At 39.6% G+C, this 27,327-nt stretch overlaps 1 protein-coding gene and 1 pseudogene across 16 annotated transcripts in view; one reads left to right on the forward strand and one right to left on the reverse strand.

The window, feature by feature from the left end:
- ALPK1 (alpha kinase 1) overlaps positions 1 to 27,327 on the forward strand; it is a 144,215-nt gene that overhangs the window by 71,172 nt on the left and 45,716 nt on the right. For 10 of the 16 annotated variants that reach the window (XR_003432253.1, XR_003432252.1, XM_027103536.1 and 7 more), the window contains 2 exons: positions 998 to 1,229; positions 5,527 to 5,681. The exons of 2 other annotated variants lie outside the window; for them this stretch is intronic. Coding sequence is in view for 11 of the 14 variants with exons in the window: in XM_027103536.1 (XP_026959337.1) it covers positions 1,109 to 1,229; positions 5,527 to 5,681 (276 nt within the window). In the remaining 3 variants the exon portion in view is untranslated. Of the gene's footprint in view, positions 1 to 997; positions 1,230 to 5,526; positions 5,682 to 27,327 lie in introns of those variants that run through there. 4 more of the 16 variants (XM_027103537.1, XM_027103532.1, XM_027103539.1 and 1 more) reach the window with 2 other exon arrangements.
- Positions 16,287 to 16,453, reverse strand: LOC113619345 (uncharacterized; annotated as a pseudogene).

The raw sequence follows: 27,327 nt of genomic DNA on the forward strand, positions 1-27,327 counted from the left end.
ATAGAAAATAAACAACAAGGACCTACTGTATAACACAGGGAACTTATACCCAATATTTTGTAATAACCTATAAGGGAAAAGAATTTGAACAAGAACATATATATATATGTGTGTGTATGTGTGTGTGTGTGTGTGTATGTATATGAAATTGAATCACTTTGCTGTACACCAGAAACTAACACAACATTGTAAGTCAACTATACTTCAATTAAAAAAAATTTGTTAATCAAGAGACTTTTCAGTATTTGTCAGGCATTTTTTGTACAGTCAGTGGGTTATTTTGTTCCTGAAATTACTTTGACTGCAATAGCTCATTACAGTATACTCATATTTATATAAGAAGTCCCTCAGCTGTATATGTGTTAAATGGGATATAAGTAGATCTATCCATATGATAGATCTAGGAAATTGGGTTTTCTGGGATTACATTTCTTTATTTTATTTGGCAATGTGCCTGGCAGTGAAGAGCTTTAAATTTGGCATCTGTCATTGCCTATTTTGGTCCAAATTATATGATGCTAAATACCATAAAGAATACTGCACAGGGGAAATCAGCAGTGGGTTATGAGAGTGGTAAACTTCATATTACCATGTGCTTGTGTCTGAATATTAGAACTGTTAACCAGATGCTTCCTGTAGACTCCCAGAGAGGCAAGAAAGTGTGGTGCCCCTGGGATCCAGAGGCACTGATATGAGGTATTCAGAAGATACATGAATCATAGGGTATATTCATTTCATTTGGCTCCATGTGATTCCACTGACTTCACTGTGGGTAACCAGATCTGCATCAGGACCCTTTCCCTTCTGCTCTCTGATGACTTCGAGGTGCTGCCCATCTAGACCAGGCCCTGCAGTAATTTCACACACTCCCCTAAGAAAGTCCTCAGGGGCTGTCATGTATTTTCATGTGCTTGCTCTATTATCCCTCCCTGCTTGAGTCTTACAGATAATTGATGACGCTTCAGTTAATCATCTTTCCCCCTCTTTTGTTCACCAGGTACCTCAGGCTTGAAGGGGCTCTTTTATTGAGAATCGATGTCTTCTCCTAGGTAATTGATCACTGTAGACCCAGGGACACTCGACTCATCATCGAGGGAGGGTAATCATCATGAATAATCAAAAAGCTGTAGCTGTGCTACTGCAAGAGTGCAAGCAAGTGCTGGACCAGCTCTTGTTGGAGGCGTCAGATGTGTTAGAGGAGGACAAGAGGGAGGACCAGCGGTGCAGAGGTGAGGTCCTGATGGGAGGTGCTGGGGGGAATGGGGAGCAGCAGGTTTGCTCTCCTTTCCCCTGTCTGAACAACACATTCTCATCTCTGCCCTATTTTTCTTCTCTTGGCAGATGACCACAGAGAGATGAGTGGATTTCTAGGGCATGAATGGGACATGGGCTGTGGGTGGACGGGCAGGGGAGGAAGCCCACTTTGTTGCAGTGAATTGCTGTCAGTTCTAATTTTAAGCTTCAGTAAACATGAGGCCACAAGAAACAGTTTAGTTCAAGAAGAACAAAGGGTCCAAGTGGGCTGGTGCACGTAAATTTCAATTATTAAAAAATTGAAGCAACTTCTGAATGGTGGCACATACTTTTTTTTCAAACTAGGCTTTTGTGCCTCATCAGTTTCCATAGACTTCTACAGTTTCCACAAATATGTCATCTCATCAGTCCCATCTCTCTTTTTTGATCATCAGTACATTTTCTCATCTTGTATTTACATGCCATTTGTAAAATAAATCCACTCATACTGATAAATGCTTATTGCATCATTATCAGAGTTTAAGAATTTGGCTTTTTTGCTCATTCATAGTTTGTGCCGTTCATAGTTTTAGATGAGTCATTGTTTGGGAAGTTTCAATCACAAAGTCTAGAAAGTTAAAGCATTTCTGATTTCTTCTTTAGCCAGTTTTGAAGAGGCAGCCTTCTTAGATTTCTTTTTAGCATTCAGATAAATTTCCCTTCATTTCTATCAGTGTGTCCCTTTTATGTGCTTTTAATATTTTTCTTTGTATTTTTAGTCATTTGCTATTCCTTACAGAAATAAGATCCCCATATAAAATGCACACTCCCCATCTCTTTTGTTGTTGTTGATTATGTAATGGGAAAAGGTTCTAGGAGAGTCTTTTTCCCACATTCTTGTATATAGGCACATATATTTTTATAAGAGAACTTTTAGGTGCCTTTAGAAGTCTAACTTTTTGTAACCTGTCATCCAGGCTCTTTTCCAGATAACATGCCCCATGTCCAGTTGTTGCACAGCCTTAGTGTTTTCTTTCTTTACTAGCCAGATACATCAGAGTCTAACTTCACTTGCTCCAGTGCTGGTCCTGGTTCTCCCCAGGGGCATTGCGTTGTGTTCTGTTATTACTCCTGAAGTTTTTCTCTTCTCCTTTTACTACATCATGTCCTTTGTCTCTTCAGCCCAAATTCCTTTAAGCTTTGTGTTCTCCTTAGTGAAGACTCTGAGCCCTCATTCAGGAAGGATTTTCATTTTCTTTTTCTTCCCAAGTGCCACAGAATAGGAGAAATAATCAGTTTAGTTCCAGATAAGGCAAATCACGACTGCAAAATCACTCAATTAGCCATGGCCCTTCAGGTAAGCTGCTTGGGGAAGTAAGTGACCAGAGAGGCAGAGGAGGCTACTGCTCGGTCAGGGGAGGACTGCTGGGGTTGGCTGAATCCAGTAAGCCAATGGCGGAGGAACCCTGTGCTGAGCCATTGACAAACTCAGCATTCGCCCATCGCCACTGCATGTTGCGTGGTCCACCCGAGCGCCATCAGTGTGGTTGGACACAGTATGAACACGGAGCCTGTCCCTCGGCAGGTGGTTTCTGAGCAGCTCTAGCTCACGGGTCGGGCTGCCACCGCCACTGATGTCATCACCCGCACGTGCTCCCAGAGAAAGGCATTAGTACAGGGTCACTTAAGGCGACAGGGCCAGCCGGTAGACTCGAACATGAACACTGTGGGTTTTATTCTTTTCCCTCTTCCTCTCAACCCCATCCTTTTTCTTCAGAAATTGTCATAGTCAGCATGGGTGACTAGTCCTAGCAACTCTAACCCACTGGGATAGAGAAGGAACTGAAATCCAAAAAGAGATATATTTTTAAAACGTACTTCAGAGGCATCTTTTATTTCAGTATTCCCCAGTGGACTATCCACGTTCTGGCACGATCTGTAAGGAAAGGGTGGTACAAGGAGGAAAAAAGGATTTGTGACAAATATATCATCATGAAGAAATTTTGAAAATACTTAAAGCTATTCATTGCCAAAATACAGTGAAATTCTGTGAATCCAGAAATCACATTTCTGTTGTCATTTAACTAATCCTTTGACTCCTGAGCTTGACACTCATGGACAGAGTATCCAAATAATTTATCAGAATTGAAGTACTTTTGAGAGTGAAAGAGCACTATTAATAAGTACACTATGATTACATAGGACTGTCCTAAGCAAACGGAACTGAATAGTCATCCTATTCATGACTATTCAGAAATATCATTTAAGAAATTTTCTCTATATGTATATTGGAAACATTTTCAGAGATTAAAATTATGTCAGTGGTGGTAAGAGGAGATTGTGACCACATAGGCTTCCAACCTTGTGGTTTTGCTTTCACTGGGGGAGTGCCATTGCACAGAGGTTGCTCAGTAGTTCTGGGTTACTGAATGGGGCAGGGGGTGGGGGGACAATGGTTTCAGTGTAATACTTGTAAGTTATCCTTAGTAGTCAGTCCAGATCGATCCTTCATTGACATAGCCCATGCATTATCCCCTCAATGCCAAGCAGTCCTTCCCCTCAGGAGACTTCCTTACATTTGCCCAGCTGGTGGCAAGGACTCAAGAAGACATCATGAACCAAGGCAGAGTTAGCTTTTCTTCCTTCTCTTCTTTTTTTTCACTCTCTTTGTCATATCTCTTTTGTCTTATTTAGCATGTCTCACGTAAACATGAGACTAATCTTTCTTTTAACCATCATGGTGTGATTTACAAAAGTGATAAGATGTGATGCCAGTTTTCAGGGAGCTGACAGTCCACAGTTCAATGAAAGGATAGATGTGGCTAGAGAACAGTGGGATGAACGCTGAAAGGAGCATGCACCTGTGGGTTTGGGAGCACTCATGAGGGACATCTCAATTCCACTGGGAGATCATGGCAGGGCTAATGAGAAGTGGCAGTGTTTGCACTGAATGCTGAATGAAGTCAGTGGGCCTGAGCTTGGTCATGAGGCAATTGAGGGAGGGCAATGCAAACAGTGAGGACAGGATGTGCAAAAGTATTGGAGAATTTTGTGCAGAGCAATGGCCTGGTCCATCTTGTTTTTAGCAAAATGGGAATCAACAGTTTGGAAGATGAAATGGATGGGGGGAGATAGAAAACAATGATTCAGGAAAGAATTACTGATAATTAAAAGGAAGAAATCGATTTTAGGATCCACAGAATTTGATAACCAATTAGATTCAGGGAGGAAGAGAGAACAAAAAGTCTAGACCAACTTCTGGGTTTCAGACTTGGGTGAGTCAGTGAATGATAGTAGCATTCATCAAAATAGAAAACAGAGAGGGAAATACAATATTTAGAAAAAAGATGATGAGTTCAGTTTTAGATATGTTGAGTCTGAGATGTCTGCAAGACAAGCACCTGGAGATTTATAGCTGGCAGTCATATATACAAGTCCATGATACCTTATTCACAGCCCTGGAGGGGGTCACATGTGCTGCAGAATTCAGAATTTTTTCAAATGTTAGAAAGGGAAGTATGGTGTATATACACTCCAGTAGAAGCTGGGGCAGCATCTACAGTCAAAAATTAAAATTTTCAGAACAAAATGTTGACTAATCTCACTATAACAAGATTATAAATAGCCTCTAGTCAATTCAAGTCTGGTTCAGGTGCCAAACTTAAAAAAAACCTTCTAGTTTGCAGAGCTTTTTGCATTTCCCAAGTTTGGATAGGAGATTGTTGACTTATATAATTAACTAGGTTTGATGTCTATTAAGAGATTAACTATATCTCCTCATGTAAAATAAGGCCATTTCATAATAAATTGATATGGGTTTTTTGCATTCATTGTCTATATTCAAATGTAGTCCACAGGGAAAGTCTGAGGTGAGGTGAGGTCTTAGAGGAGAAAAAAGAGGTTGTACAGATTGATTCTCTGCATTACCCAGCTGCCACAAGCCCCAAATGCCATTCCATCTCAGTCCCGTTCTCATTTTACAGGAAAAATAATATTTCCTTCGTTCCTTTCTCTGATTCTTCATGCAGAGATAGTCACTGAAGTGCTTTACTTCCTGCTAAAACCTTTTTTAATGCCTGACTACCCCAATTTACCCGTAGGGCGAAGTAGACCAGGGCCACCCCTGACAGATAGCTTTTTGCTATTATTCTTTGAGTCAGAACCACCAGGTTAGGCCAGCCAGCAAGAGGTAGGAAAAATTTTTTTGCCACTGAGGTGCTTCATCATAACATTGGTAACTCAACAGCCTTTTCTTTGACTGCAATTTCCTTACCTGAACTCTGACCTTTGCAGCTTCACTCCCCAGCGAGTTAAGAACCCTGATCCAGGAGGCAAAGGAAATGAAGTGGCCCTTCGTGCCTGAAAAGTGGCAGTACAAACAAGCTGTGGGCCCAGAGGACAAAACAAACCTGCAGGATGTGATTGGCGCCGGGTTGGAGCAGTTACTGGTAGGAAGAGCCACACCACCTGTTCCTCTGACACCCCCAAGTGAGGCATTTAGCCTCTAAGTGGTCTAATAGATTAAATTTCTTTGAAGCATAAAACAGCCCCTACCCTTATGGTCGGCTCTGCCAGATTGACTAATGTGTGTGGGGGGAAGCTTTTTAAGAGGGTTTGCTTGCCCATAAGACCTTCTGTTGGAAAGGCAAATCAAGTACAAGTGAAGAAGGGTGGTCATGTCATGCTGAAATATTTGCATGACTTAAAATATATATATATTCTTTTCTTTTAAGTCTTTATTGAATTTGTTGCAATATTGCTTCTGTTTTTTATGTTTTGGTTTTTTGGCTGCAAGGTATGTGGGATCTTAGCTCCCCGACCAGGGATTGAATCCTCACCCCCTGCATTGGAATGCGAAGTCTTAACCACTGGACTGCCAGGGAAGTCCCTATTTGCATATTCTTGGTGGGCCAGAAGCAGTAGTTTTGATTCCACCATGCCTCATAGCATTTTTATTTTGAAATACTACTTTCTAAAAGTTGGGTAGGTTAAAAAAATAAATTCACCACTATTGCATCCATGTGACTTGCTGTCTAAGCTACTGAGGTCTGGCATGTCCCTTCCCTGAGCCCTGCCTGGAATCCTGTTCACTCCCTTATCTCCTCATGAGTCACACTGTTCAGGAAGTATCATGTCAAAGTCATTGGCATGCTTATTCCTCAACTCATTTATTGGAAACTAATCAAATGGGTACCTCTACCTCAGATAGGAGAGAGCCTCAAGAATAACACATGAACTCAGATTTGAGCTCAGATTTCAGGCTTAGGTTCTGGGGATGCTACTAGGAGTGCCATTTTCCTTTCTGATAGTGTTTTTTTTTTTTTCCCCTACATTCTCTTAGATGATTATCAAAGAAGAGACTCTATTAGCTTGTATTTTTTTTCTCACATAAAATATAGACGTTTGTCTGGAGACCAGGCATTACAAGCAATGATAATATTCCCCAAATTTTATTTTATTGGTTTACATGGGAATGTGTTTTGGGGTCATCCCAAAATAAATGTATAGATATAGACATTGTTTTTACCTATTAAAACAAAAATCCAGGGAAGATCCCCTAATCTGTGTACACATAACAGCATTGTTGGAGACAATGACTCCAACAGTCATTACTGTGGTCCAGTCATTACTGTTACTGGAGGAACAGTAACGTCCCCCCAAAAAACTTTCCAGCCCTCCAAAAAACAAACACCCGAGGTTAAGCAGACTCAGGACCGCAAAGGAAAGTGAATACTTGGAACGAATTCAGTGGTGAACCAGGGGTTTTAAATAAGTGTGCTTGTTGTTAGTGGAGAAGTGGAATGGAACAAAAACTGTAGTGTGTATATCACTGTAGGGTTTACAAAATGCTTGCACATGCATCATGTCATTTAATTCTCAAAGTAGCCCTCCAGTGATTATTACCATTATCAAGCGCATTTTGCAGATGAGGAAATTAAGGTGCAGGGAGATTAACTTGCCTAGGGGAACAGACCAGTGAGTGGTGGAGCTGTGACTTAGCCCCTTCCTCCGTCCTGCTCCAGTTCCCCCTCTGGAAGCCTCAAGGAATGAACTTGAGAGCACAGGTGGAAGTCCTGAAACTTGTTTACTCTAATGCAAGCTGTAGAGTAGAACTTCCTGCAATGTTGGAAATGTTCTGTATCTCTGTTGCCCAATACATTTAGCCCCTGGCCACATGTGGCTCTTGAGCACCTGAAAGGTGGCTCGAATGACTGAAGAACTGAATTTTTAGTTTTATTTAATTTTTAAAATGAACTCCTGTGTAAATAGCCACATGTGGCTAGGGCTACTGTTTAACTGGATAGTGCAGCTCTAAAGCAATGGTGCTTTAAGTTAGACCTCCCAACAACAGCACTAGCATCACACAGAAACTGAGTCAGATTCCTGGGCCCTGCGCTAGTCTTACCAAATCAAAAACTCTGGGTGTGAGGGCCTAGCAGTCAACATTAGACAAGCCCTTCAGATGATTCTGTTGCATGTTAGAGTTTAAGAATGACTGCTGCAAAAAACAGGGTGGCGATTAATTGGGCAGCTCTAAGAATCAGTCCATTAGGCTGCTTTAGCCCGTAATGTGTTTAACCTGGGAGCTCTTTGAACTCTGAGCATCATTTTCTTTAGATTACCCAGCAAGCTATAAATTAAAGGCAGACAGCCCGAACAGGAATGTGAGTGGAGAAGGGCTTGGAAAGCTCTATGTGATTTGGCCGGTGGCATATAAGAACTTTCTACGGCTTCCCCGGAAGGTAAGAGCAGGATAGCTTCACAGAGGGAGTGACCCCTGCTTTGAGGCTTAGAAAGTTCCTCTGAATTTCCAGCATAGGCTGAGAAACTGAGATGCAGCACATCACCATAACCAGGGTTTTATTCCCTTCATTCCATGCACGCTTACCAGATCCCCCTCGCTGTATTCAAAGCTGGTGGTGACGTTGGCTGAAAAACTGAAAATGGTGTTTTAAAAACTTCCAGGTCTCGCTGCATTTGGGGTTAATGTGAGTTGAGAGACAAACAGCTCATAGTTGTTAGACTATTTCAGGAATCCATTCATTATTCCTTCTACTTTCCCTCTATATATTGCACGGATGTCACAATTGGGGGGAAGTAAAGGCATAGAGAATTTAAGAAGTTTGTGCCCTGCTCACAAGATCACTCAGGCGCAGCTCTAAGAATCAGTCCATTAGGCTGCTTTAGCCCATAATGTGTTTAACCTGGGAGCTTTTTGAACTCTGAGCATCATTTTCTTTCGCTTACCCAGCAAGCTATAAATTAAGCAACCACACCTCCTAAAGATTCTCAGGATGCTTTCTTATTGTGTCAGATCCCAAGTGCACAACTGCTAAACCACTCTGTTTTGTAAATACGGAGAACTATAGCACCCTGTGAACTCGGGCTACTATTAATATCTTAGTTTGTCAAAAGTATCTCGAGGAAATTCCATGATCCATGATTTGTTTTTGTCCCATTATCCACTGGTTTCAATATTACACTTTACTGAAGCTGGACGACCATGTTATAATATAATTGTGAGATTCTGTTCTTACATAAAAAATAGTTAAAGGCTGCTGAGTTTGTCTTTTCAGTTATCTCTTCTTACCATTTATTTTATAAATCTAAATTTCCGTGATTTTTTTTTACCTTGAAATGAATCCTTCCCATAAAAAGTTTCCCTTCCATTTTAAAAATTAGCATTACACTTGGAGTGTAAACGCTGTCTTTAAGTTAATTCTACAAATAACAGGGCAAAGTTAAGCATAGAATTGTGCTGAGCGCCTGAGTTAGTAAAATTAAGGGTCATTTCTAATGTTCCTCTCTTAGGCTTAACTTAATCAAGAAAAATCGTATGTGTTTTGTGCTCTCCTTTCTGTTCTCCACAGCCTCCCCTGTTTCCTCCCTCTCCTAAGTCCCCATCCCCCCAATCTTTTCTCCTTTGGTGTGTGGCCACAGACAGAAATTTATGGCAGGGGCCAACCTCCTTTACACTCCACACAAAGCTTGCTGACTTGAGAGAGTTTGTCTGCTCTCTCTCAGAAAAAACACCTGCAGCATGCTCCCCAAGAAACCTGGAGAGATGGGAGATTAATGTGGCTGTAATAGCTGGGCAGTGTTTTTGGTATTATGCCCTCTCCCCAGGTAGATGGGTCTTTTCTGAGATGATACCAATTATTTATTGCTGAAACATCTGTTGATAACTGCAGCTGCCCTTGCGAAACAAAGCATATCACGAGGTCACAGGCTATAGGGACCTAAAATCCTACCTCATGCTAGTTTTAGACTATTCAGCAACACCCTCAAGTCCATGGGTTACCGTCATCTTCAGTGTCTTATCGTGCCATAGAAAATACTTTGTAAACACTGCCCTGCCCTGCCCTACAAGCTTTGAAGTATTATTTCATCTTCATCGGTAATTTATATTCCAGTGCCATTGTACTGTGGGAAAAAGAGGGGGAACCTTTTTTGTTTTCCATTTAATTGTATATCGCCTGACACTTTGACCTGTATTATTAGTATTAGTCAGAAAAAGGATTTTCTCCCTCTCTTATTTAAAAATAAAATTTCAAGGGAAAGTAAGCGCTCCTTCAGCTCCTTTCACTCAAAACAATGTTTACACTCTGAGAGGGAAAGATGAAAAGCACAAGCAATTTTTTTCAACTGTCAGAGAAGGGCATTTCAGTTTTTGAAAGAGAACAGTAAGGCCCTTATAAATATCATTCAGCAAAACCTTTGATGGATTTTTCAAAAGTATTGAAGGCTTTTAGCATTAGCTTCAGTTTAGCTTGGTTTTGGGAGGACAGAGCAGAGTTCTAACTAGTAAAACTGTCCTTGCTTGTGAGATGCCAGGACGCGAAGGCACTGGCCTCAATGTGATTGCCAACTTTCGTGATTTCTTCAGTGACTTTCACACTCCTGAAAAGGACAATTTCTACACGATTAAGAGAAAATATGAAAAGAAAACTTTTGAAAGGGAGATAAAGGGCCTGTTTAGATTTGCGTGTCAGTGGCAGTTGGGAGCAGACAGGGCTGCAGGGCCAAGAATTGTTTCATAGACCCGGGTTTTGAGCATTCCCTGCAAATTTGGGGGTCCTGATGCAGGGACTGGCCTCTTCCCAACCCTGCTTCTGTGTGGGGAGGGAACCTGGATTTAGTGTGGTACCTCTGTAAAGAGACACACCGTTTATAGGTTGGCTAACTACATACAGTACAAGGAGATGAAGCAAGCTCACAATGAGGGTATTTTTTCCATTTCCTTTTCAACTTCACAACCATGAGGATGGACAATATGATAACCGTTACTCAACAGACTTTTAGGGAAATATCTGTGCTATCTTGCAGGGATTTGAAGAGAGACCAAAAAAATAACTGTTTTCTTATGCTCATATGGTTGAAAAACATTTGTGAATGAATCCAGTTTGATAAATTTAGCTTTCAGAATATTGTTTCTAATATGTCTCTTTAGATAATCTAGGTGCCTTTAAGTTGTTGATATTTGTAATTTTGAACTACTTAAAATATTAAAGCGTCAAGAGTTAAAACATAAATAAATATGAATAAATGTAAGAACCGCTCATTACAAGACTGCAGGGAAATATTTTTAAATGTCTAGTATGGGGCTTCCCTCGTGGCGCAGTGGTTGAGAGTCCGCCTGCCGATGCAGGGGACGTGGGTTCGTGCCCCGGTCCGGGAGGATCCCACATGCCACAGAGCGGCTGGGCCCGTGGGCCATGGCCGCTGGGCCTGCGCGTCTGGAGCCTGTGCTCCGCAACGGGAGACACCACAGCAGTGAGAGGCCCGCGTACAGCAAAAAAAAAAAAAGTCTAGTATGAGTAACCTGGAAGCAGAGAGGTAATAAAGAAGGGCCTTTAGCAAAAGATAACTAAAGTATGAATTTATTAGAAAATGAAATATGAGGTCAAAGAAAGATACGGGTATGAGGACAAAGTAAGGGGGTGAGATGCTATCCATGGGAACAATAAAATTTCCTCCATGAATAAGCTCTGGGTTAAAAGATGTTCTTAAAACTAATTTTAAGACCATTTATTTCAGGCACCAGTTTTCATATTAATAATAGAGAACTCAGAACAGTAATAGGTGCTTTTGGGGTTATGATTTGTTCAGCAACTTATTTTCTCAAATGAGGTTTTCATCTTTAACTATGTCCTTTGGGGCTTTAATAACTGAAATCTTTTTCATCAGGATGCTAAAAGCAAAGTGAATATGAACTGTATATTTATTCATTCATTCAGGAAAACTTTATTGAGTATTAACATGTGGCAGGCATTTGATATAGAGCACTGAGAGTAATGCAAGAGAAATAGAAGACCTAATTCATGTTCCAGAAAAACTACCGGAGTGAAGAGATAGGGCAACCCTTTGTCAAAGGCCTGCTTGTTGGAATGGTTCCTCCCATTTTTTAACCACCAAATGTGTGGCGGGTAGTCAATACATATTCTTCTAATTCCTACAGACTTAGCCATATGACCTGTCCTACCAGTGAAGAGTGATTAGAAGTGACAGAAGCTTTATAAGCCATTGCATAGTTCAGCAATTGGGTGCTTTCCTTTGCCTCATGAGAAAAAGAAGGGCTGCTCCCTCAGCCTGGATCCTGGAAAGGGCAAGATACATGGAGTAGAGTCTCCGAGTTGGAGACAGACTGCACCCAATGTGAAATATGAACAGACACCAAAAACTTTGTTGTTAAAGGCACTGAAATTTGGGGGGTATCACAGTTTTACCAAGTGTTATGGGTTGATTTGTTCCCCATCAAAATACCCTGATGTCCTAACTCTCAGTGCCTCAGAATGTGACTTTATTTGAAAATACTGCCATTGCAGATGGAATCAGTTAAGATGAGGGCATAGTGGCGTAGGGTGAGCCCTTAATCCAATCTGACTGGTGTCCTTATAGGAAGACAGCCTTGTGAAAACAGAGACACAGAGAGAATGCCATGTGACGATGGAGGCAGAGGTGGAGTTATGCAGCTACAGGTCAAGGAATGCCACGGATTTCTGACACTAGAAGCTAAGAGAAAGGCAAGGAACCTTAGAGAGAGCATGACCCTACTGACACTTTGATTTCAGACTTGTGGCCTCCAGAACTTTGAAACAACACATCTTTATGTTTTAAGCCACCTCGTTTGTGGTACTTTGTTATGTCACCCACAGGAAACTAGCTTATGCACATGTAGAATACAATGAAACAAGAAAGCTTTCAAATGACTTCAAGATTCTTAGCATGTGGTCCTCTGCCCCCATAGGGAGGAAGGCAAAATAAACCACAGTCCAGTCAAGAACAGAATTTGTTCCAGAGAACATTTCAACAAAAGTAGTGTCTACAAGGGAAAAAATGTAGGCTCTGGTATCTAGTATCTGTATTATTTCATCCCTAAACATGACTGGAGAAAGTAGACTGGAGAAAACATATCACTCTTCCTACTTCATGCCGTTTTGAGCTGTAATACAGCAGCCCACTAAACATCTCCATTTGGATGTCCCAGATGGCTCAAGTCCAAGAGGTCGAAACCTGAACTCCTCATCTCCCAGCTCCTTCTCCCTCCGCCAACTACGTTTTATCCTCCTCCAGTGGTCACGTACCATTAAATGGTACAATGAACCACCCAGTCACCCCGGTCAAGCCCTAGGAATCTCCTGTAACTCTTATCTCCCCCTCAACCCTCATTTCTTATTGGTTATCAAATCCTAATTTTCCTCTTAAATATCTCCCAAATGCATCTTCTTCAACCCTAGTGCAGCTATACTAGTTCAGCCCCTATTATCTCTTTAGACCATATCCAGCCCTCTCCCTATTTCTAATCATGTCCCATGTGTCATAAGGATAGTAAGGTTATACTGCAGGAAAAAACCCAAACAACTCCAAAATCTTAGGGGTTTAAAGCAATAAAGATTTGTTCCTTCCTCTTGCTACATGTCCATCTGAGGGAATGTTGGTGGGAGTTCAGCCTTATGTCACTCCCCTTCAGAGACAGCTTGATGGGATACCTATCATTTAGAATATTGCTGGTTGCCATGGCAGGGGGAAGGGGAAATTGTGACTTGCACAGTGGCTCTTAAATACTTCCATACAGAAGTGACCATTGGTCAAGATAAGCCACATAGTCACACCTCATTTCAAGGAGCCAGGGAAGCACAATTCTACCATGTGCTCAGAAGGAGGAGACCCAGAAATACATGGGCAGATAGTACCCATTATTGCCATGGCTCCCCAGCTTTTCTCCACACTGTAACCAAAGCCATCTTTCTAAAAGAGCAATCTGACATTTCTTCTTGCTTAAAATTTTTAGGGTGAGGGTGGAGGAATCTCAGTTAATTTAGAAATAATAAATAAATAACATGTATATTTTACAAAAGCATCTAATACTAATCCTGAACAATAAAATCTAAATAAATTTGAATGAACATTTTTATTAAAGTGGTGAGATTACAAGTTACTTTTATTCTTTATATTTCTTTGATTCCATAATAGACATCTCTTACCGTTATAAACAAAAATATGGAAGGGGATTGAGAAAGAGAAGAGCATCTGTTGTTCAGTTGCCCTTAAATCTAAATAGGATCAAATGTTCAAAAACCTAAGTGAGGATAGTAAAGTTATGCTGCATTGCTTCTCTAAGAGCATATAAAGTCAAACACTGAACCGCTCAGATTCTAATGGAGAAGCTAACATCATTAATTAAATGACATCGACCATGCATCTTTTCACTGATAAAGTGAAGATTCAAAATGCCGTGCTCTTGTTTCTGATTCTTTTCTGTTCCCATTTGATGGGCTGCTGTAAGCTAAGTATCATTATTCTCCTGTTAAGTTTTTGGAGATCATTTTAGCACACATGTGTGAAGACACATACACACACTTATGTAATATACACATTATTTTATGTATCTACATAATTGATATTCATGAATACAAGTTATTTCTTTATCAAATGATAGAATACCAAACCTGGAGGGCAATTTAGAGGTCATCTATTTCAAGCCCATCATTGGATACATGAGCAAACTGAAACCCAGAGAGAGTAAGAAGTGGCTTGCTGTAAGTTGCACAGCCCATCAGTGGGAGCAGCAGGACCACAGCACCCAGGTTTCCTAGCCTGAGCCTGGCGTGTCCTCCGTCAGTCTACACAATTCCATCCTTCACACAGGGCTGTTGCAGTGCTGGGGCAGCCTTTCCCTGCTGTATTCCTATCATCTCTGCTGCCCTGTAACCTGCCCTCTGCCTTCTCTGTTAATGCGATTTGACTTTTTTACTCAGAGCAGAATTAATTGAGACAAATTTTATAATTTCCAGTTACCAACATTTAAAACTTTAGTTTCCTCTGCTGAACATTATAGTTCTTCTTTTGAAAAGAAGCCAGCCAAAAGGTTCAGATCCATCAAAAATGAATTTCATTTAATAAGTAAAAATCAGGCACCAAGAGAATGGAGCCTTCGGAGGATAAATACTAGCCCCAAGGCCTCTGTGTGTTCAGACTTCGGGATAGAGTATGATTAAAATCACCAAGTATTTAAAGCCTGCTCTACAACTGTGCCAAAAAACTGCCCCTTTTTATACGGTACTTTCAAGCTTCAATGGAAGATAAATGAAAATGGTGACTTGTCCTTAAAATTCAACCAGTGAAACTTTGGTTGCCACAGAATCAGGCATGCGAGTTATCCCTTTGATGAGGACTAACCCTATGGCATGGATTTCATGTCTCCTCATAATGAGGCCCAAAAGCTGAGCCAAGTCTTGGAGGAGTTCATCAAACTAAGACAAGTGGGCAGAGCAGCCCAGCTCAAAATGCAGAAAATGAACAGATTGAAGTGTTGGGCAGAAAAAAGAAAGTGATAACCTCCAGAAAATGATCAGTCCTAGGGATGTGCTTATTCAGTCCTGTCGGCAAGTAAGAATAACATCACCTCCATAACATATCTGATACTGTTTATATTAGTTGAACCACAGTGTTGTACTGTATGTCAACAAACACCAAATACAGGCAATTTCATGTGATTCGATACGATATTCTCTTCACAACATATAATATTGATAAAACCCTGCAAAATATTTAGAATTGATTATGTCCATTTTGCAGATGAGATGATTAGCTCAGAGAGCTTGAGAGATGTTCCCCATCCATACTACTAAGTGTGGTGAAGCTGGGATATGACTCCAGACCTCCCCTCTGTGCCACCCCCATCTGCCTGCCACCATCCTTTGATGATATAGAATCACCTGCCCTGCTTATTAAACCAACTTGCCTCAGAGGGCAGAAACCAAAAATGTTTAAGCTCAACAAATTCATAGATGAGTGGAATTACTTCTTTCTTTTTTCAGATGTGTTTGTATAGAACAAAAGAAGATTTTCACTATCCCATTGATTAATTCGTTCTGAATCTGTTGTCTTTAATTTTTTTTTTTTTTTTTGCTCATCAGTAAAAACTTTTGAGCAGGCACTCTGATACACATTTATTTATTTGTTTAATAAATTATATGCATGTGCCACGCATACTATGTTATACATATTTCTTTAGGATAGAAATTTAAGAAGAACAAAACAAAGGTTAAATGAATATTTTAAAATATTTTTTTAAACTGCATTACTGGCACAAGAACCTTTTTGTTTGTGTTAAAATTGTAATTGAGTATGTTTAATTACTTTTTAAATTTCGCTTAGCACTTTCTTTTGAAGATATGGCTAGTACAGTTTATTTCAGTACTTAGTTCTGACTGTAATAGCTGAAAAATTGTCTCAAAGATATGTAGATCCGAATAAGAGATAGGCTGTGATTGCTAATCCATGCTGCTCGTATTTCAATCCATCTACCAATTACGAAAAATCATTTGATAAAATTCAGCTGGCAAATTTCCACTTTCTTCAGTGTCAGTTGTGTGTTTCTGCAAGGTAATCAGAAGACATGTTTTAACAAACGATGTCAAAACTCATTCAGATTCTTCATTTGGGAGATTTTTAAACAGGTGGAAAGTTTCCCATTTGTGTGAGTGTTTTTTATATGTGATACTTTCTTTTTAGTATGAAAATCACAATGATGAAAACACTTCCAGCCTCATTATCTGAAAAATATTTTCAGAATACCTGTTGGATAACATACTATTGTCAGCTACTTGTCATCACAGAAAAGGTTGGCAAATTTGGAGCACTTGTCTGTTTCAATTAGCAATAATCGCACCTCGGATAAAATTTATTGGCTATGATACTGCCAAAGCACAAAGCTAGCACTTGTCTTTCTTTTATAGAAAGTCTTCCAAACTCTTTACATTTGACTATTCTTTAAAGCACTTTGCCTTGAGATTTTTTGCAGTCTTTCTCCCTCTCATTATGAATTAACATATCTATGATTTGTGATAATATAGCCTGTAAATCTACTTAACCAGGTATAAATAAACTGCAATACAATAAGCTGAAAACAGTCCAGTGGGTGAGTCCTCATCATCAGCCCCTCCAAGATGAGGAATTCCTTGTGTACCATCTGTGATGAGTCACCATCTGACATACAGGCAAAGTAAGGGGCTGGGGTCTACCCAGTTTTTAAAATGTTAGTAAAGCTTCCTTACTTTCTCATTGGTAAACTTTGGAGGAAACTTTTGGAATTTTCTTTATATTTTGAGATCTCAGGTACTGATTCCACAGGTCTACCCTCAACCCACTCAAAATAGTGTTATTATTTATGGAGCATCTACTAATGCAAGGCACTTTACATATATTTTTCTTTAATTTTCTCAGTAATCTCTGTGGTATTATTATCTTTATTTTATGAAGTATCTCTCTCTAGTAACTGATTTGATTTGCTTCCTCCTGAGAATAGTCTCAAACAAATTGATTTCTTTTCCATACATATGTATAATCTGTCACATTTTGAAAGTATTACCAACTCAATTCTGGAACTTTTTATATTTCTTCACCATGTAAAGACTGGAAGCAAAATATGTTTCTTTCATGGTTACTGAAAACCTTCTATCATGTTAGGCATGAATTATTCCCACTGGTATTGTATAGGAAGTTAAAAATCTCTGGGCCTCTGGAGTCATCCTCAGGTAGAGTGTTAAAGGGGCATAGGGGTTGGGCTCCTAACATTCTCTCTCAGTAACTCTCACATTTTATTACTTTGAACACAAGACTATGGCAGCTTCTCTTCACTCTTTGTGTAAGGCCAAATCTTTGCCTAATATGCTTAAAATGCACATGATTTAGACTTACTTATGACTTTAATGATTTATGGTTGAGTTCTAAATGCTGCTCAAGGGGGTGACTGAATCAAGATTACCTGGTGTCTGTGTGCTTGTGTGTCTATGTGCGTGTCTGTGTGTGCACGTGCATTAGTTGGGGAGGGAGAGGAAGAATGGGGAAAAGTATGGCTTTTTAAAAAATATATATTCCCAAGTCCTACTACCCAGAGATTCTGATTTAGTGAATAATCATTCCTTAAGTTGACACTTCCTAGTTTAGTAGTCTGAGATTTTTTTAATGAGGTTTTATTAAAGCAAAGCTAACCCTTACTGTTAAAACATTTATTTCTGCTTTGCTTATGTAAATGTGATTCTCTTGGATAATAAGATTCTAAAGTGACAGATCAATCTGTTTCTCTAATCATGCATCGCTCCTAAAACTGCAAAAGGCACAATAAACTCTCAGTCCTTTCAGTGATAATTATTACTTTAAGAACAAGTAAAAAGCCCTAGGGACAATGAAGTTCAAACAGTTCTCTTTGTACTATATATCTGCCACTATTCTAGTATATGGTTTTGGTAACAGTGACAATGACAATCTTGATAAAATTAAGGTCATATAGGTAGAGATTAAGGAAGCTAACTTGGGAGCTAGACTGCCTGAGTTTGAATCCAAGTGCTGCCCCTTATTAGCTTTGTCACCTTGGGTACCTTACCTAAACAGTTGGTTTCCATTTTTCTACCTCTACAGTGGTAGTAATAACAGTGCCTACTTCATAGATTGTTTGGAGTATTAAGTGAGTGGATAACATAGAATGCTTAGAACAGTGCCTGGCATTCAATGAATGATAGCCCTTATTATTGTATAAGCTAACTGACAAAAGGACATGGCTTAGGACCAGGTGGGATTATTATAGTTATGAGGCAAGACAGATAGAAGCTAAGATCAAATAGCGTAGTCAAGCCTCTAACTCAATTTTGCTATCAGGACATCAAAAAATTACTGTGATATATTTTCAGAATAATCCATTAACATGTATAGGCAACCTTTCAAACAATGCAAACAACTTAACATTCCAAATAGTATGTTAGTGAATCTGACAGTTTGAACTTCTCCATAAGAGTCCCTCCCCAAATACCACCAGATACGCACTGCCACTGTTTAAAAAAAAAAAAAAAAAAAAAAAAGGAGGGAAGTGGTGATCAATAATGAAGTTGTGGGAGGACCTAGACAGCAAGACTTAGGTTGTCATGCTAGCCACTTCCTCTGCAACTTCATTATTGATCACCTCTTCACTGAGTTAAGATAGAAGCTTCTTCTATCTCAGTGACAGCCACTGAGATAGAAGAAGCTTCAGGTCGCGGTGACTCAGTATTATGGATTGCTCCCTGCAGAGCCTTTGGGACAAAGCCTGAGACTTGTTAGCCTTAACCCTCGATGGAACACACTGGTCGTTAAAAGGGGTAATATCCACATGGGGTAGACTTAGTTCCCAGGAAACAAAGGAACACCCCACCATAAGTTACAAGGGTCTTCCAATTCCATATCAGTTAAAAAAGACTTTTACCTTTGACCTGACTTTGTACTCTTCGGGGAGGAGGGGCATGTTCCCATAAGCCCGAATGGTTGGGATATGGGAGAAGAATGTATCCTCTTCTTCATCAGATAACTCTTCCTCTCAGGACCCTTTTTTGGGGGACTTGCAGTTAATGCATTGACTCAAATTAGAATCCTAATTTGCAGTCTAAATATTAAGTTTTAATCTCCAACTCTGATACTCATCTGTGCTATAGTTTCTATAAGCCTCCCCACCCAACCCATTTAGCTGGGAATTTTCATCTTCAGAATGTTTACAGATCAGATAACACCGGGTCTGTCTTTCACTGTTGTCTTTTCAGTGAATATCAGATGCATCTAGGAGATGCTTAATAAATATTTTGTTGAATAAATGCATAAATTCCCACTAAACCATGTGCCAAGAATTATTTGCTACATTATAAAGCTTCAGGTGCAAAATTTTCCCCTATTAATGTAGTATATTGCAATGATGAGTTCCCTCTCATTTTTTTGAGATTAAGCTCATGGGCCCCAAATCTGTTAGTTCTGTCCGCAGCAAAGTGTTATTTTGATTTTCATTTTTATTTTATGGTTATTTCTAGTGGAAAGGTCCTTTAAGAGAATATGGCTTTACTATGGTTTTATAGGCATTTTCATAGTTAGAAAAGAAAAAGGATCCCAATTTCTCAGGCTTCTCTAACATTTCTTTGTCACTGCACATAATCATGACATCGGTTTCACTAATAAATGTTTTCATAAAAATATGGACTTTATACCCAATGATAAAAGTCTATATTTTTAAAGCATGCTAGCTTGGAAACTAAAATCCCTCTGTATTCCTTTTGTCTGTTTTGATCTTCTTTAATTATTTGGTGTTTTACTCCCTGAAAAAAACTTTGATCTATCAATATTTTCACTTATGCCTCATATAACAAATAATCATGATCTAAAATCTGAAGTAGCACTAAGGCAGCCATGCATGCATATGTGAAAACAAATGAATCGAGGAAACAACTAGAGAGCCATGAACTAATTCATTTATTCAACAACTACTTATTGAGCCACTTTTCAAGGCACTGAGTCTACAGCAGTAAACAAAACAAAGTGCCTGGGCACTGACATTCAGTGTAAACGAAAAGCTTATATTTTGGTGGGAAAAAAGGAAATAAACAGGTAAACATTAAAGAATATACAATTTAATGTTGTAGGTTAAGTGCTATGAAGACAAATAAAGCAGAGTCAAGGAAAGGATAGCAAGTGGATATAGATACTATAATTTTAGAGAAATGCTCAGAGAAGGCTTCTTTGAAAGGGTAACTGGGGCCCAGATCTGAATGGGGGAGCCTTGCAGATAGCTGAGGGAAGAGCATTCCAAACAGAGGGAACAGTAAGTGTAAAGGCCCGAAGCACAAACTTGACTTGGAGGGTGAGCAGGGAGGCTGCAGAACAGAGAGAAATAATGAGAATGAGAGGAAATAGTGAAGTAGTCAGAGGCACAATCATATAGGGCCTTGTTGGCCAAGACAACAGATTTAAATTTTATTTTAATTGTGATGGGAAGTCGTGTTGAAGTTGAGAGCAGAGAATCAACATTATTATTTGATTTACATTTTAAAGGGATCACTTCGGTTGCTGTGTGAGAAATGTGGGGAGAAGGGGGAGAGGACTTAGGTGGCAAAGGGAGGGATTCAAGTTAGAAAGCTGTTGCTTGTATCCAAGCAAGTTTATAATAATGGCTTGAACTAAAGTGGTTGCTCTAGAGGAGGTGAAAAGGGGTCAGATCTTGTGCATGTTTTTTTTTTTTCATCTTTATTAGAGTATAATTGCTTAACAATGGTGTGTTAGTTTCTGCTTTATAACAAAGTAAATCAGTTATACATATACATATGTCTCCATATCTCTTCCCTCTTGCATCTCCCTCCCTCCCACCCTCCCTATCCCACCCCTCTACGTGGTCACAAAACACCAAGCTGATCTCCCTGTGCTATGCAGCTGCTTCCCGCTAGCTATCTGTTTTACGTTTGGTAGTGTATATATGTCCATGCCACTCTCTCACTTTGTCCCAGCTTACCTTTCCCTCTCCCCGTATGCTCAAGTCTATTCTCCAGTAAGTCTGCATCTTTATTCCCATCTTGTCCCTAGGTTCTTCTTGACCATTTTTTTTTTTTTAGATTCCATATATATGTGTTATCATACGGTATTTGTTTTTCTCTTTCTGACTTACTTCACGCTGAATGACAGTCTCTAGGTCCATCCACCTCATTACAAATAACTCAGTTTTGTTCCTTTTTATGGCTGAGTGATATTCCATTGTATATATGTGCCACATCTTCTTTATCCATTTATCTGTTGATGGACACTTAGGTTGCTTCCATGTCCTGGCTATTGTAAATAGAGCTGCAATGAACATTTTGGTACATGAATTTTTTGAATTATGGTTTTCTCAGGGTATATACCCAGTAGTGGGATTGCTGGGTCATATGGTAGTTCTATTTTTAGTGTTTTAAGGAACCTCCATACTGTTCTCCATAGTGGCTGTATCAACTTACATTCCCACTAACAGTGCAAGAGGGATCCCTTTTCTCCACACCCTCTCCAACATTTATTGTTTGTAGATTTTTTGATGATGGCCATTCTGACTGGTGTGAGATGATAACTCATTGTAGTTTTGACTTGCATTTCTCTAATGATTAATGATGTTGAGCATTTTCATGTTTGAGCATGTGTTTGTTGGCAATCTGTATATCTTCTTTGGAGAAATGTCTATTTAGGTCTTCTGCCCATTTTTGGACTGGATTGTTTGTTTTTTTGATATTGAGCTACATGAGCTGCTTGTAAATTTTGGAGATTAATCCTTTGTCAGTTGCTTCATTTGCAAATATTTTCTCCCATTCTGAGGGTTGTCTTTTCATTTTCTTTATGGTTTCCTTTGCTGCACAAAAGCTTTTAAGTTTCGTTAGGTCCCATTTTTTATTTTTGTTTTTATTTCCATTTCTCTAGGAGGTGGGTCAAAAAGGATCTTGCTGTGATTTAGGTCATAGAGTGTTCTGCCTATGTTTTCCTCTAAGAGTTTGATGGTGTCTGGCCTCACATTTAGGTCTTTAATCCATTTTGAGTTTATTTTTGTGTATGGTGTTGGGGACTGTTCTAACTTCATTCTTTTACATGTACCTGTCCAGTTTTCCAAGCACCACTTACTGAAGAAGCTGTCTTTTCTCCACTGTGTATTCTTGCCTCCTTTATCGAAGATAAGGTGACCGTATGTGCATGGGTTTATCTCCGGGCTTTCTATCTTGTTCCATTGATCTATATTTCTGTTTCTGAACCAGTACCATACTGTCTTGATTACTGTAGCTTTGTAGTATAGTGTGAAGTCTGGGAGCCTGATTCCTCCAGCTCCGGTTTTCTTTCTCAAGATTGCTTTAGGGCTTCCCTGGTGGCGCAGTGGTTGGGAGTCCGCCTGCTGATGCAGGGGACACGGGTTCGTGCCCCGGTCCGGGAAGATCCCACATGCCACAAAGTGGCTGGGCCCATGAGCCATGGCTGCTGAGCCTGCGCATCTGGAGCCTGTGCTCCACAAGGGGAGAGGCCACAGCAGTGAAAGGCCCGCATACTGCAAAAAAAAAAAAAAAAAAAAAAGATTGCTTTGGCTATTCGGGGTCTTTTGTGTTTCCATATAAATTGTGAAATTTTTTGTTCTAGTTTGTGAAAAATGCCAGTGGTAGTTTGATAGGGATTGCATTGAACCTGTAGATTGCTTTGGGTAGTAGAGTCATTTTCACAATGTTGATTCTTCCAATCCAAGAACATGGTATATCTCTCCATCTATTTATATCATCTTTAATTTCTTTCATCAGTGTCTTATAATTTTCTGCATACAGGTCTTTTGTCTGCTTAGGTAGGTTTATTCCTAGATATTTTATTCTTTTTGTTGCAATGGTAAATGGGAGTGTTTTCTTAAATTCACTTTCAGATTTTTCATCATTAGTGTATAGGAATGCAAGAGATTTCTGTGCATTAATTTTGTATCCTGCTACTTTACCAAATTCATTGATTAGCTCTAGTATTTTTCTGGTAGCATCTTTAGGATTCTCTACGTATAGTATCATGTCATCTGCAAACAGTGACAGTTTTACTTCTTCTTTTCCAATTTGTATTCCTTTTATTTCTTTTTCTTCTCTGATTGCTGTGGCTAAAACTTCCAAAACTATGTTGAATAATAGTGGTGAGAGTGGGCAACCTTGTCTTGTTCCTGATCTTAGTGGAAATGGTTTCAGTTTTTCACCATTGAGAATGATGTTGGCTGTGGGTTAGTCATATATGGCCTTTATTGTGTTGAGCAAAGTTCCCTCTCTGCCTACTTTCTGCAGGGTTTTTATCATAAATGGGTGTTGAATTTTGTCAAAAACTTTCTCTGCATCGATTGAGATGATCATATGGTTTTTCTCCTTCAGTTTGTTAATATGGTGTATCACGTTGATTGATTTGCATATATTGAAGAATCCTTGCATTCCTGGAATAAACCCCACTTGATCATGGTGTATGAATCTTTTAATGTGCTGTTGGATTCTGTTTGCTAGTATTTGAGGATTTTTGCATCTATGTTCATCAGTGATATTGGCCTGTAGTTTTCTTTCTTTGTGACATCTTTGTCTGATTTTGGTATCAGGGTGATGGTGGCCTTGTAGAATGAGTTTGGGAGTGTTCCCCCCTCTGCTATATTTTGGAAGAGTTTGAGAAGGATAGGTGTTAGCTCTTCTCTAAATGTTTGATAGAATTCGCCTATGAAGCCATCTGGTCCTGGGCTTTTGTTTGTTGGAAGATTTTTAATCACAGTTTGAATTTCAGTGCTTGTGATTGGTCTGTTCATATTTTCTGTTTCTTCTTGGTTCAGTTGTGGCAGGTTGTGCATTTCTAAGAATTTGTCCATTTCTTCCAGGTTGTCCATTTTATTGGCATAGAGTTGCTTGTAGTAATCTCTCATAATCCTTTGTATTTCTGCAGTGTCAGTTGTTACCTCTCCTTTTTCACTTCTAATTCTATTGATTTGAGTCTTATCCCTTTTTTTCTTGATGAGTCTGGCTAATGGTTTATCAATTTTGTTTATCTTCTCAAAGAACCAGCTTTTAGTTTTATTGATCTTTGCTATCGTTTCCTTCATTTCTTTTTCATTTATTTCTGATCTGATCTGTATGATTTCTTTCCTTCTGCTAATTTTGGGGTTTGTTTGTTCTTCTTTCTCTAATTGCTTTAGGTGTAAGGTTAGGTTGTTTATTTGAATTGTTTCTTGGTTCTTAAGGTATGATTGTATTGCTATAAACTTCCCTCTTAGAACTGCTTTTGCTGCATCCCATAGGTTTTGGGTCGTCGTGTTTTCATTGTCATTTGTTTCTAGGTATGTTTTGATTTCCTCTTTGATTTCTTCAGTGATCTCTTGGTCATTAAGTAGTGTGTTGTTTAGCCTCCATGTGTTTGTATTTATTGCAGATTTTTCCTATAATTGATATCTAGTCTCATCGCATTGTGGTCAGAAAAGATACTTGATACGATTTCAGTTTTCTTAAATTTACCAAGGCTTGATTTGTGACCCAAGATATGATCTATCCTGGAGAATGTTCCATGAGCACTTGAGAAGAATGTGTATTCTGTTGTTTTGGGATAGAATGTCCTATAAATATCAATTAAGTCCATCTTGTTTAATGTATCATTTAAAGCTTGTGTTTCCTTATTTATTTTCATTTTGGATGATCTATCCATTGGTGAAAGTGGGGTGTTAAAGTCCCCTACTATGCTTGTGTTACTGTCAATTTCCCCTTTTATGGCTGTTAGTATTTGCCTTATGCATTGAGGTGCTCCTATGTTGGGTGCATAAATGTTTACAATTGTTATATCTTCTTCTTGGATTGATCCCTTGATCATTATGTAGTGTCCTTCTTTGTCTCTTGTAATAGTCTTTGTTTTAAAGTCTATTTTGTCTGATATGAGAATTGCTACTCCAGCTTTCTTTTGATTTCCATTTGCATGGAATATCTTTTTCCATCCCCTCACATTCAGTCTGTATGTATCACTAGGTCTGAAATGGGTCTCTTGTAGACAGCATATATATGGGTCCTGTTTTTGTATCCATTCAGCCAGTCTGTGTCTTTTGGATGAAGCATTTAATCCATTTACATTTAAGGTAATTATCAATATGTATGTTCCTATTACCATTTTCTTAATTGTTTTGGGTTTATTATTGTAGGTCTTTTCCTTCTCTTGCGTTTTCTGTCTAGAGAAGTTCCTTTAGCATGTGTTGTAAAGCTGGTTTGGTGGTGCTGAATTCTCTTAGCTTTTACTTGTCTGTAAAGGTTTTAATTTCTCCATCAAATCTGAATGAGATCCTTGCTGAGTAGAGGAATCTTAGTTGTAGGTTTTTCTCCTTCATCACTTTAAATATGTCCTGCCACTCCTTTCTGGCTTCCAGAGTTTCTGCTGAAAGATCAGCTGTTAACCTTATGGGAATTCCCTTATGTGTTATTTGTTGTTTTTCCCTTGCTGCTTTTAATATGTTTTCTTTGTATTTAATTTTTGATAGTTTGATTAATATGTGTCTTCACTTGTTTCTCCTTGGATTTATCCTGTATGGGACTCTCTGTGCTTCCTGGACTTTATTAACTATTTCCTTTCCCATATTAGGGAAGTTTTCAACTATAATCTCTTTAAATATTTTCTCAGTCCCTTTCTTTTTCTCTTCTTCTTCCGGGACCCCTATAATTCGAATGTTGGTGTGTTTAATGTTGTCCCAAAGGTCTCTGAGACTGTCCTCAGTTCTTTTCATTCTTTTTTCTTTATTCTGCTCTGTGGTAGTTATTTCCACTATTTTATCTTCCAGGTCCCTTATCTGTTCTTCTGTCTCAGTTATTCTGCTATTGATCCCTTCTAGAGAATTTTTTATTTCATTTATTGTGTTGTTCATCACTGTTTGCTCTTTAGTTCTTCTAGGTCCTTGTTAAATGTTTCTTGTATTTGCTCCATTCTATTTCCAAGATCTCAGATCATATTTACTATCATTATTCTGAATTCTTTTTCAGGTAGACTGCCTATTTCCTCTTCATTTGTTAGGTCTGGTGGGTTTTTGCCTTGCTCCTTCATCTGCTGTGTGTTTCTCTGTCTTCTCATTTTGCTTAACTTCCTGTGTTTGGGGTATTCTTTTTGCAGGCTGCAGGTTCGTAGTTTCTGTTGTTTTTGATGTCTGTCCCCAGTGGCTAAGGTTGGTTCAGTGGGTTGTGTAGGCTTCCTGGTGGAGGGGACTAGTGCCTGTGTTCTGGTGGATGAGGCTGGATCTTGTCTCTCTGGTGGGCAGGTCCATGTCTTGTGGTGTGTTTTGGGGTGTCTGTGACCTTATTATGATTTTAGGCAGCCTCTGTGCTAATGGATGTGGTTGTGTTCCTGTCTTGCTAGTTGTTTGGCATAGGGTGTCCTGCACTGTAGCTTGCTGGTCGTTGAGTGGAGCTGGGTCTTGGCGTTGAGATGGAGATCTCTGGGAGATTTTCACCTTTTGATATTACGTGGAGCTGGGAGGTCTCTTGTGGACCACTGTCCTGAACTTGCCTCTCCCACCTCAGTGGCACAGCCCTGACGCCTGGCTGGAGCACCAAGAGCCTGTCCTCCAGACGGCTCAGAATAAAAGGGAGAAAAAAAAAGAAAGAAGAAGATAAAATAAAATAAAGTAAAATAAAAAAAATAAAGTTATTAAAAATAATTACTAAGAAAAAAATTTTTTAAGTAATAAAAAAAACAAAACGGACAGACAGAACCCTAGGACAAATGGTAAAAGCAAAGCTATACAGACAAAATCACACACAGAAGCAACACATACTCACAAAAAGAGAAAAAGGTAAAAAATATGTATATATCGTTGCTCCCAAAGCCCACCTCCTCAATTTGGGATGATTCATTGTCTATTCAGGTATTCCACAGATGCAGGGTACATCAAGTTGATTGTGGAGATTTAATCCGCTGCTCCTGAGGTTGCTGGGAGAGATTTCCTTTCTCTTCTTTGTTCACACAGCTCCTGGGGTTCAGCTTTGGATTTGGCCCCGCCTCTGCGTGTAAGTCGCCGGAGGGCATCTGTTCTTCGCTCAGACAGGACAGGGTTAAAGGAGCAGCTGCTTCGGGGGCTCTGGCTCATTCGGGCCGGGGGGAGGGAGGGGTATGGATGCGGGTCGAGCCTGCGGCGGCAGAGGCCAGCATGACGTTGCACCAGCCTGAGGCATACCGTGCGTTTTCCCGGGGAAGTTGTCCCTGGATCCTGGGACCCTGGCAGTGGCGGGCTGCACAGGCTCCCCGGAAGGCGGGTGTAGATAGTGACCTGTGCTCGCACAC

This window comes from Aethalodelphis obliquidens, unplaced genomic scaffold (assembly GCF_003676395.1).
Source record: "Aethalodelphis obliquidens isolate GAN/ISIS:26980383/991018 unplaced genomic scaffold, ASM367639v1 scaffold6, whole genome shotgun sequence".
Taxonomy (NCBI): Eukaryota; Metazoa; Chordata; class Mammalia; order Artiodactyla; family Delphinidae; genus Aethalodelphis; species Aethalodelphis obliquidens.